Genomic DNA, 12453 nt, shown 5'->3' with positions numbered 1-12453 from the left:
TCCTGCACCCTTTTCCTGGTCTTCCCACCCCCTGTGATGCTTTTTGTACATGGCGGGTAGAGGTCTACTGACTGTGCGACAAAATCAGCATGTTCAGATGTGTTGTATCAACATGTGCAGATAGTTACTATGGAACTTTTCAAAGACTTTAGAAGCTTGGAATGAATCATTAATACCTTTTGGTGGAGGTTCAATCTCTTTGGAAACAGCAACATGAATTTTCTCTTCAGTGACAGTTTTCTTTTGTACCTCAGGGACTTGAAAAAAATGTACACATTAATTACTGGGATGCCGTATTGTAGGTGGTAATTGTAACTTACGAAGAATATTGAAGTACAAATTAAAACAGAGACAAATGTGAAATGAAAAGATGACAGCGAATTACAAGGAGATGGGGATGCCTACATTACCACAAACAAGAAGAGGGTGGAAATCCATCTGAAGCCCTCCTATCAGAGCCCCCCAATCCCAGTTCACCGTATACCTGTTACTGATACCTCCTCCTCTGTGTGGGAAGCAAAGAACATCTTCTCTTCTGAAATGACCATCTTCTTTGTATGCACGGCTGGTACTTTAAAGAGAGTATTTCACATTAGTACTTCTTTTTCTATGATAAGACATCAGATCAAATACATAGATTGTACACTATACTTGATGTTTAGACAGAGAATGAGTGGGTTAATGTGATAGCTTGAGAACAAATTCAGTATTGACAAGAAAACAAATCGCATTTGATCTACAAGGACGAACAATTCATGCAGCCTTCACCAAACATTATAAAATGGGAACCAGATAGACACAACTTCTTCACATGTGATGTGGTGCTTTCTCAATCTGTTAGGGTCTGTTTATATAAATGAAAGGATGGGGAATATTTTATGCATGGAATGCAGTGCATAGTAAAGTTAGAGGACTATTTATTAAACATAAAACCTTCCTTAAAATTATGTAATTTCAAAGCAAAATTAGAAACAAAGATAATGCTATTATTTACTTAACTTATATATATGTGCGACTCAACATAAAATGTATACAAAATTGTCTTCATTTTGGTGGTTTCAGGTTTGTGAATTGTTTAGCAATGTATGTACACATATCCATAAACACTAAGAAATGATTAGAACTTGCAGCCGAAAGATAAAGATATATACCTTTCACTTCAACAACTTCTTCCTGCACTGGAGTCCGAGAAGGTTTTTGTGGAACAATCTTCTTGGAAACTTCGGGTACTTAAAAAATATGTTACAAGTATATTTGTATTGTGAAGAATAATGCTTTGTGCACAAATTTAAAATATCTTAGTTTAGATGACTATGTAAATAACTAATGTGAATATATATCAGTAAACAGGTTATTTGTGTACATGATACTAGAAATGTTTTAAATAATACCTTTGGTGACTTGAACTGTTTCTTCCTCCATTCTTCGAGAAGTCTTTTCAATTTTTTCAACTACGGGCTTCTTTACAACTGTAAGTATTTTAAAGAAATTGTAGTACTTTTAGAACTTCTATTAAAATAGTTTTGTGCTCTCTACATATGTATATATATGTGTGTGTACTTTTTTTTCTAGAAAGAGACAAGTTTGGTTTGCTGCTCTGAACTTTAAGGACAAGTTTCTGTACTTCGAGTATTTTGGTTATATTTTATTTTATATTTACCATAACAATCTTTCCATCATTTAAATTTTTTCATTAAATGAATTAGATATTCTTAGAAACAAATTCATGGGTCCAGTAAAGCTTAGGGAAGAAGTTGTGCCTATCGGATTGAACTGGTGATGTGCACGTGTTTGCCAGGCAAGCCATGGTAGTGATGTGGGCGCTCTGATCTCTCCGCAGAGTTCTCATTACATACCTTTAGGAGGCGGTGCTTTTTTCTTTTCAGGTACTTTTTCTGGGATTTTTCTCTCATGTGATTCTTTAACAAAAACACAGCATAAGAAGGGGTACTTAAATAGGTCAGTTCTAATAGGTCGTTTAAATGACAAATGAAATAAGTTAAAAATAACACATAACGGTGTATTGTATTTTGTGTCTTCATTGTTAATGTGATTTCTCATGCTGTATTTAAAGGCAGGATCAAACAGATGTGGCAAAGCAGTGAAAATAAAACTTGAATTTCTGCTTAAAAAATAGCACTTGGAATTTAATCTTGGTAATATGACTAACTGATACATCTCACAATGTCAAAACATGAAAATAACTGAAGAAAATGATTCTTTAAAAAATTGTTTCTAAAGATTTCTAACCTTAAAAATGGAAAGGATCATTTTATCTGTATCCATTACTAATTAGGTTAATAACACTGAAGCTATACTGAACTGAGCAAAAGTAGAGAGAAAAATCACCTAATTAATACATACCTTCATAAACCTCCTTTTGAACTTGAATTACTTCTGTTTCTCTGTAAGTCTCTTCCCACTCTTCCTCCCCTTCGTCATAACCTTCTTCCCTTTCATAGTATTCTTGCCCTTCTTCAAAATCTTCTTCCCATTCCTCATGAACTTCCCTTTTAGCTTCTACCTCTTCATAGTCTTCATCTGGTTCTTCGTAATAAGGTTCTTCCAGTGGCTCTGTATATGGTTCTACTTCCAGCTCATCATAAGGTTCGTCCCAAGGTTCTATGAGAAGTCTCTTCTTCTCGTAGACTTGCTTTTTCTCGTATACAGCTTCTTTTTCTTTCTGAACCTCTTTCTTTCTGGTTATGGTGGTTATTTTTACTTCTTCAGCCTTGGAGGATACGTCCATAATTTCAGGAGCTAAAATAAATAAATAAATAAATAAATACACGGTAATATTAGTACATCAATTATAGCCATACAATTACTTTACTAACTGAAAGTCAAATATTACATCGGTATCATATTGATAATTCATGTTTTCTTTGTGTGGGTTTCATTTAAACTTTTGTTGACTATGGAATACTATCAGGAGTATCAAGATACACTCTACTCTTAATTTGAAGATTTGCCCAGTGTGAACAAAACACCGTCAGTAAATATCATCAAATGGATGCATCTTCTATTGTTTTATGGGAGCTCTAGTTTATAAAACTCTTAGTTTCTTCCCATTGGATATTTTAATATTTAATCATTTTATGACATTTATATTTAATGTTTCTGTAGTTATCCTCTACTTAAATTTCTAACTTTCAAAAACATTTCTAATTTTAAAGCTACATTTTGACTATTGAATAGGACTCTTTACCCAGTTTGATAAATATTTAAAATTGTGTAGCCATATCAGTCACTTTTATACAACAACTTAAAGCCTAACATCATTTAATATGATCCTAAATGTTTGTGTTAGCTACAATTAAGACAAGAAGAGATGGCCCGCCCCCACCCCTTCTAGCCCTTCCCAGTTCTTTGCCTCTGTCCATGGCACTGGGGCTGCATGAACATCTGCCTAGGTTTCCTTTCCTGGGATTGGAGCAATCTGAAGTAGCTGCTGTTTCTAATGCTAGTTTTAATATAGTGAAGAAAACTCTAGAACTTTACAATAAGCTGGAAGCCTAATGTGTAAACATAAGAATACATTACAGAGATGCCAATCTCAGAAGTAAATAGGATAAAATTATGCAATAATTTTTAAATTTACCTTTTGCTGGAATTAAGACAGTAGGTGGTGGGGGCTTCTCAACAACCTCTGGGACTTTAAAAACATAAAATACATGTTTATTTTTAGATTATGCATTTTTAATGCTTACTAATCTTCACCCTTGTTACTCATATACTACTAATATACCAAATGCTTTCATAATTTTCAAATTTAGCTTAGCAAAAATGTTATACAATATCATATTAATGAGAATGCTGGAAATCTGAAGTTTTATTCTAGTTTAGGTTAATTTAAAATAATTTAAATTAACATGAAATATGAGAATATTCACTATATCTAAAGTTAAGAATTAGTGCATGCTTGTTTTTTCCTATAACTGTGAAGTTCAGGAAATACACATGTTTTTTCAGCCTTTTTTATTCTATAATATTTAACAAATGACCACTCAGAGAAAAGTCTCTGTGAATGGTGCCCCATGCTCCTGGATTCTCCTCCTTTTAGGAGGCTGCTGTAATCTAACCTTAGTCAAATGACTAAATAAATTTACCCAAATAGGTAAATAAATTTGCCTATTTGCTTAAATTTAGTTCTCCTATTTCCTAAAAAACATTCCAGGATATAATAAAAATCCAAGTAATTGAACTGATCCTCTTTCAAAAAGATTTTCCCCCTGCACATGTGGGTATTTACTTAGATGAACCAGGAAGGACGCTGAGCTGGGCTGGAGCAGCCAGCTGAAATGTGCATCAGCCCTTCATCTTTCACTGGTGTGACCTGACCAAGACCAGCTGTTGGACCAGAGGGCAATGCCTGCTTTACATCACCATCCAGAGATAACAAGGATTCTCTGGTGTTGCCATTGGGTGTCACGGCAGACACAGGCACAGGGGTAGAGGGGAGAAAAAAGAAAATTGAGAAAGAGAAAGTGGGGAATGAGTCAAAGAAGAGGGTGAGAGTAAGTGCAAGAAGAGGTACCGTTTTGTGAATTCAAACTCTTACCTTCCTCCACCCTCCCCTATTTGGGGTTTCAAATTTTTTACCAAGAGAAAAGCAGCAAGACTGTATTTTGATTAATTAATTATAATACCTTTAGGTGGTGGTGCCTCTTCTTTGGTCTTGGTGACAACTTTTTTGGTATCTTTCTTTACAGCTTTTTTGGTCACTGAAAAAATAAAATGTTATATGTAAATGACCAAAATGTTTTTGGGAAAATAGGAGGTTTATTAAGATATTTAAAAATATGTTTTGATGTTAACAAGAGCCTCTGTCCATTATTGAAAAATAACTGTTTCAAAGATATTGGACTAGAATGCAGAAACATTTTTTTTTTTTGAAGGGAGATAGAATATGTAGGGTGATCTTACATATTCACTGATTTTTATGCCTGCTTAAAGTTTTTAAAACATAAAGAATTAACCTAAGTGATATCATAAATAGAAACAATGTACATTTTCATCTTTGTTTCATATGGGGAAGAACACCATTTACACTTAGATCAAGTAATGTACAATTTGAAGGGCAATTCAACCTGTTGACCACTAGAGGGCCAATATGTTGCATTAAACATTTCCCAAGTGCAACAGTTAAATTCTGTATTTTTGACATTTAGGTAAGAGAACATACAGTACCTTCAATACGTTTTGCTGGTGGCTTCTTTTCTTCAGGTGATGGTATCAATAGAGGGACAGGAGGAACAGCCATAGGGGGGATTTCTGAAAAAAAAAAAAAAAAATAAATAAATAAATAAATGCCACCATCAGTTATGTGGTTTGGCTTTCTATTTTGTGTGAATTGTAACAGAGTCTCATGAATTGCTTTCTGTACATCAAAAGTGTTACAGCACCAATTCATCAGCCATATAAAGTAAAAACAGCATATATTTATAACTATCACACTCTTTTGCTTTGATTTTTTAACTGCACACCGAAGAACCCAACACGAAAGAATCAGTTCTGGCTCTCTACTCCGGTTTCACACAGGTGATTTTCTGAGGTGGGTGCTGTCGCCCCAAGCCCAGGTGTTCCGGCCCTGGGTCTCACCTTCTGGTGGCACTGCTCGGATGGGCATGGTAGGGATCGGAACTCTGGAGTCAGGGATATCTGAAAAGGGACATGTAATGATGAACACAGGTGGACTGAAAACACAGGTATTTACTAGACAGCAGAAACGTGTTTGATTATTAGGCATTTCCAGCATCAGAACCTAAGGTATAGACACAAACCGTATAGCAGGTTTTATATGCATTCACACAGGCAAATTTATTCCCTGTGAAAATTTTTGTTCTATGGCCATGCTGGTCAGCATGATCCCAGATACTGGTTGAATAAGACCTTATTATCCTGAATTTTCCTCACTCTCAAAGCCTAATATTTGTATTATTTTCCTGAAAAACGTTCTACTGAAAACAAGAGACACTATTTTTAGACATGTGAGTTTGGCTTCTTCATTTACAAAAATTATGCTGAATGTATTGTAAGCAAGGATTGAATTTTTTCTAAAACTTACCAGGAGGCTTCATCTCAAGTTTGATTTCTGCAAAAGAAAAAAATGACACTTTTATATTTAGAACTGCCTCAGCAGGCTATTTTGTTTCAAAGACTGCAATGTGGGTTTACTGTGCTGAGTCCTAACCTTTGGTTGTTAAGTACAGCTCTGCTGTGCTTCTCGCCTCTCCTCTTGGCTCTAGTCGGGCAATCACTGAATAGACACCTAAGGAAAAGAAGTGAACATTTTCTGTTATATTTGTAAATAACACTTCTTTATACAAATATTGTGTATATTATTCATACTTCTCTTTCCTAAAATACTATTCTTTTATACAAGTACAGAGTGTAAGTATAAACTAGCGTAGAAACATATAGAACAGAGAAAGCTTAAATTACACATTCATAGGGACACTGTCAATCAAATTACCTTCATCATCTGGGGTCACATTGTGGATGGTCATATAGTGGCAGCGACCATCATTCCTGAAGTTGTATTTCTGGCTCTCAGTCAGTTCTGTTGGTCCTTTGTACCACGTTACAATGGCATCATCAAAGGACACCTCACACTCGAAGGTGGCAGACTGGTGTTCGCTCACCACAATGTTCTGTATGCGCTTGGTAAATTGAATTGGTTCAGCTGCGTGAGTACAAAGAGAGTCACAGTTAGACTACACAGGAAGAAATTTCTCTCACCCTGCTCTTCCCTGAGATATCTAAAGTCTCCATCTTTTTACCCAATTGGAAAAGAGCAGAAAAATGCTGAAAATATGTAAGAAGGTACAGTCATCCCTCGCTACATTGCAGTTCACTTATTGCAGCGTCACTGTATCGCGGGTAACGCTGCAATAAGTGAACCACGATGTAGTGAGGGGTGACTGTTACTTCACTGGTGAGTAACCATAGAGAACTTTATATGTTGTTAAAATTATGTAGGTTTAAGACTGTAGAAAGTGTTTAAGAGCATATGAAGTATTTATAAGAGTGTGGGAAAGGTTAATGAGAGAGTGGGAAAGGTTTATAGAAGTGCGGGAAGGGTTTATAAAGCCTTAAAATATATGTAAATAATAAAATAAATATAACACAGCTACTCGCAGATTTTCACCTATCGTGAGGGTCTCTGGAACGTAACTCCCTCAATAGGTGAGAGATCACTGTAATGCACTTCTTTGCATCAGAGACAAAAACAATTATATCAATACTTGCATTCCTATAAGATATGTGTAGAAAAGCATAAAGCAGTCCCTGAAAGTCCTTCACATGTTTACATGAAGGCAATCATCAAGCATGCTTATAATCCAAAAGTAAACTCACACTTTAAAAATATTAGTGAAATGGGAGGTTCAAAATAAAGGAGGCATAACCTAATTTTACTGTAAAATTCACTCTCCTTTAAAATTCTTTCTTCTATAAAATTATTTTGCTATGCAGGATCTAGAATGCTCATTATTTGACATGTATAACTTTCTCTGTGAAATACTTTCAAATTCAATAAGAAATCTGTGCTCCTAAATTTCAGAAGATCCATTCTGAATCTGAAACCTGCTTTGTAAGCAGCCACAGGCACACATGGAGGAGCCCAGCCACTGAGTGTGTCGTGGGTGCTTAGTAGGAGAATGGGCTGGATGGGAGGGTCCTTCTGCCAAATCTCATTTGGAAGCCCGAAATTCAATGTATAACAGCATCTTGAACATCTCAGATGCCATATGTACCCCTGGAGAGCAGGATCATAGTAAAATATGCATTATTTTTAAAATGCTGAGTGGTTCCAACTGGATCCTTTAAAGTGAAAACTGTTTCAGAATTTTTGAACTTTACAATCAGGCATTGGTATTTGTTACAAAGCAGGTCAGAGAAGTTGCAATGCTTATGTGTTTAAGTCATATCGTCATAGGTCAGCAACTATACATGGGCACCGAAAAGTGGACTGGAAGTGGATGCCACCATTATAGTCGAACATTGCCCAGTATGCTCCAAAGGTGACCAGAGAATGCACACAGTTAAAGGGTCAGGACATGGATATTTATGCTCCTAAATCTCGGGATTTATTTACTTTGGAATCTCACTTTATTCGACAGACTCATAAGGTTGAAACATGATCCTCACATGGAATAGTGATTTTTGAAAATAGTTGTTTATCATACATCATATATTCTGTTAACTTTATCTATAAAGTTTCATACAGATAGAGTCTAATTAATTTCCATAAACAAAATAATCCCTAGCCAAGACCTTCTGGATATACAGCCATGAAATCTGGTGCTTTCCAAGATTTCTTTCTGGGAATCAGAATCATAGATGTGAAAATTACGGGATTTAGTAGAATTGCAAAGATTTATTGAATTTAGCAAAATTATGGAATTTAACAGAAATAACTGTTTGAAAGACATGCCTTTGTTTAGATTGAAATCTGCTTCTGGTCAAAAAGAACTGTGCAAAGGCATTGGCACTTATGTGAATATTTCCCATTTGATGTATGAATTCTGAGATGTGAGTGAATGCTGTGAGTAATTGTGTTGGGAATGAGAACACACCCGCACTCTGGGAGAGGCTTGGCGGTGGGGTGGCAGGGGTCCTGCCTGCCACCCGCCATTGACATAAGCTGTGATAACTCCAGCTCCAGTCTTTCACCCACCTTCAATCCTGAGCTCTGCTGAAGTTTCCAGGTCTTCGTATTTGCAGGTGTATTGCCCCTGGTCTTCTGCTCGAACATCTGCAATGGTCAGCTTATGGACTTTGTGTTCCACTTCTGTTTTATGTCTGCCTTGGGGTTTAAGGATCCTGCCATTTCTGAACCATTCAGATTTCACATTTGGCACAGAAAACTGGCACGTCATGGTGCAAGTCTGGCCTTCTTTCAAAGTAACATCCTGCAGGTGCCGTTCCCAAGCAGGCTCTGTCGGTACGACACAGTTCACAGGTTGCTTAACATCATAGGCAGGTATGCCCAACAGTCAACTAATCTCACACGTTTTTCTTTAAATAAAACTCTACTTACCAATTACAGTTAGTTTAGCACTAGCAATGTGTGGGCCACACACCAATCTATAATTTCCCTGGTCCTTAAGTTGGCAGTTTTTGACTCTGAGTGTATGTCGATCACCATCAATGCTTATTTCAAATTTATCACTGGGTTCCAGTTTTACAGTCCCTTTGTACCATGAAAGCTTGATTTCTGGATAATTAATCTTAATGTCAATTTCAAACACAGCATCATTATCTTTCAAAACTGTCTGATTTTCAATATCCTTGATCAGAGTGACAGGCTAGGAGAATAAAGAATTAAAATGCATTAGTCACTCCTTCCCTTATAGTTCCCTGTAATAATAATATATTCCCTTTATTATCAGCATCTTTAATTTTACCTCTGTCTGTGACAGCCTTTGCTGAATAAATGATACAAGTTCTTCAAATTCCTTTTCTTCTTTCTCTGACTTCTCTATTTCCTCAATTTCCTGAGAAGAAAAAAAAGGTGTTACATATGAAATAAAATTTGAATTAGGGGATACATGATTAAATTCAGCTTCCATTCTCAATGCTGCTTAGGTTATATTAAATGATCTTATAAAACTGTAGGGTTCTGGAAATTTAAAAGGCATATATTAGAAGTTTCAAATGTGAATTTTTAAAGATGATCCTATATACAAAAGGTCATACCAATCTATGCGTCTCTTCTTCTTGACTTTGCTTTAGCAGTTCAAATGCTTGAAGAAGACCGCGGAAGTCAGTGATTCCATACATGCGAGCATATTTTTCATATTCTTTAGGATCAACGTTTTTGAGAAGTTCCATGATATCAATTTCTTCTTCTTCCCCAGAACCCCTCTTTAAGGCTGGAGCCCTAAGTAAAGTAAGAAATAAACATAAATCACCTGTCTTCTACTTATTTTGAATTGTCTACCATCATTCCATGATTATAAATGTCATTACAAGATTTTTTTTCTCACAGAGTAATAGTTCTTTGTCCTTTATTGAGGAAATACTAATTTTATCATGTTAACTGAAACAATAAAGAATATGAGTGTGGAGATGGAGTGGATTATGATTGGACCATTGTTATAAAGTACAGAAATTTGATCAAAGAATTTTAAAAAGGAAAGATAGAACATTTTTATAAACTTTACAACTGAAAAACCTTATGAAACAATCATAAGGAAAAATAATAACAGTAATAGAAAGCATTAATAAGGGATAAATATCATATATAGTGGGGAGGATGTATGAAATTAAATGTTGATTAATTTAGTAATCCAATAATTATGTTGAAACATAAATTGTGTTAAAATTATTGGTAATTATAAAAAATGTTTAAAAGAGTTGATCTAGGAAATGATTCAGAGCATGAGAAATCATACATAGAATCAAACTTTCATACCTAGACACACATGCAGATTTTTATAAAAGCCATTTTTTTGTTTAAAATTTTAGTAAAAATTTATCTTAATCTCAAAACTTTCTCATGATTTTTCAGAATTTGATCTTAATGAGCCACTAACTTCCACTCAAATTTTGTGTATTTACTTATCTTTTTCTGTGAAAATGTCTGTGTGCTTATGTTCTTTCACAGTCCGAATCTTGGAGGGGAATGGCCCATGCCTTTTGAGAGATCCCTTTTGTGAGTGGAAAATTAACATGTTGTTTTTTTTTAACTGAACTTACTTTTTCAGCATTGCTCTAAGATCTCCTTCAATTTTCTCTTGTTTCTTCCTTTCATCCACTTGTAGGTTAACATTACTTTCAATTTCACCATGTTTATTAAATGCGACACATCGGTATAATCCAGAATCGGTTTTTGTAGTGTCTCTAATCTCGAGCTTTGCTTCATCGCCTTTCTGTTGGATAGAAATGCGACCTCCTTGGTTCAGCTGTCGCCATTTCCCTTTCGTCCATTTGACATTAGGGAGTGGATCACCGCCGACTTTTGCAATGAACGTTGCAGTGGTTTCTAAAGAACAATGAAAATAAATGAATACAAAATGTATTTTCCAAAATCAGTTCTCCCAAAATTAAATCAGTAGTCAAATGTATAAGTTAGATGAAGCTGTATTTTTCATGCACTACTTACTTTCCACCACTCTGATACTCTGAGGTTCTGACACAAAGAAGAGTTTCCCGTCTACCGCGGCTTTCTTAGCTGCTGGGGCAGCAGCTGGTTTGTCTAAAAAACACATTGATATGTTTTGTTACCACAATTACCTTAAAGCTGTAATAAATCATGGCCTTTGTAAAATAAGTTTTATGAGTTTGGCTGAGTTCAAAATATGCGTTCCAGGACTTACTGTATATGAAAGTGGACTACAGAAGATGAAGCAGTTTGATATACCTTTGTAACTAGTTGTAGCTGTCACATGCAGTGTACTCATAGTATCAAATCTTATATTTCTAGATGTGGCTTTTTCATACAGATTTCTGCCAAGGCTATGATACCAGGCTGCCTTATGTCACATTATTATGGCATCATTTTGTAACTTCACTTAATTTTACCCTCTTGTATATGGTAAAGGAGTTTCAAGAAATATTATGGTGAACTTGGGCAAATTTCAGACAATTTTTATTGAAATTATTTTCATGAAATTATCTAATATTTCAGTTATAACGAGGCTACAAATTGTAAATGAGCAAATCTGATGTTTCTGAAAATCTAATTTCATTCTTATTTAACTTGTAAAAAGCAAATGAATAAAAGTAGTTGTAAGCTTAATCTGAATAATACTTTTGAGGCATCTGTACCTTTAACAGTCACTTTTGATTTGGAGGTGTCACTTCCAGCCACATTTGAAGCTTTACACACATAGTCTCCCGCATCCGCTTTAGTCACATCCTTGAGTTCCAGCACAGCAGTCCCGTTAGCGAAGCTGAAGCTGCACCTGTCTGAGGGCTTTATTTCCTTGCCAGCCTTCAGCCACTGGATCCTGATTGGCTCTGCACCCTGGACGTGGCCACTGAGCTGCACGAATTCTCCTTCACTCACTGTGACTGGACTAAGGTGCTGATCAAACACAGGTGGCTTCTTAGGCTCTGGAATTAAAAAGGCATTTTTAAACATAAAATAAAAAGCAATGTAAAGGCAAAAAAATATTAAATTTCAGAAAAGAAACAAGTTTTGCCTCTGGCAGGTAACACTGGTTACTGCAGAACTGAATCACGTGCCTGGTTGATTTCTCTCTGATGTCAATAGTTACATTTGTTGAATTAAAAAAATAAATGTTTTAAAACAAGCAAAGAACAGATAGCATGCTGCTCATACATAACCCAGGAATCTGTGCCTTGTCTGAGCCTACAAATATGGTACTGGTGGTTATTACAACTTCTGTGCACAAGATTGATTCTCTCAAACCTGATACAGCTGCATTTTTGCTGAACTCTAAAATCTAAGGGCTTATTGGGGAATTCTGGTCATCTAGGTCA

The 12453-nt window shown here is 35.6% G+C and overlaps 1 protein-coding gene across 1 annotated transcript in view; it reads right to left on the bottom strand.

Annotated features, from left to right (window-relative positions):
• The window catches only part of TTN (titin), a 269907-nt gene that overhangs the window by 157890 nt on the left and 99564 nt on the right, over nt 1-12453 (bottom strand). The window contains exons 98-117 of the mRNA XM_045842158.1: nt 11776-12063; nt 11111-11203; nt 10705-10990; nt 9703-9886; nt 9411-9500; nt 9044-9311; nt 8681-8941; nt 6476-6685; nt 6194-6271; nt 6068-6094; nt 5602-5661; nt 5191-5274; nt 4650-4724; nt 3602-3655; nt 2365-2760; nt 1857-1919; nt 1392-1469; nt 1152-1229; nt 485-571; nt 177-257 (exon numbers count right to left, since the gene is read on the bottom strand). Coding sequence (XP_045698114.1) covers nt 177-257; nt 485-571; nt 1152-1229; nt 1392-1469; nt 1857-1919; nt 2365-2760; nt 3602-3655; nt 4650-4724; nt 5191-5274; nt 5602-5661; nt 6068-6094; nt 6194-6271; nt 6476-6685; nt 8681-8941; nt 9044-9311; nt 9411-9500; nt 9703-9886; nt 10705-10990; nt 11111-11203; nt 11776-12063 — 2841 coding nt within the window. The remainder of the gene's footprint in view (nt 1-176; nt 258-484; nt 572-1151; nt 1230-1391; nt 1470-1856; nt 1920-2364; nt 2761-3601; nt 3656-4649; nt 4725-5190; nt 5275-5601; nt 5662-6067; nt 6095-6193; nt 6272-6475; nt 6686-8680; nt 8942-9043; nt 9312-9410; nt 9501-9702; nt 9887-10704; nt 10991-11110; nt 11204-11775; nt 12064-12453) is intronic.

This window comes from Phyllostomus hastatus, unplaced genomic scaffold (assembly GCF_019186645.2).
Source record: "Phyllostomus hastatus isolate PE091 unplaced genomic scaffold, TTU_PhHast_1.1 phas_contig_1, whole genome shotgun sequence".
Classification (NCBI taxonomy): Eukaryota; Metazoa; Chordata; class Mammalia; order Chiroptera; family Phyllostomidae; genus Phyllostomus; species Phyllostomus hastatus.
This window is presented reverse-complemented; position numbering and strand designations above follow the sequence as displayed.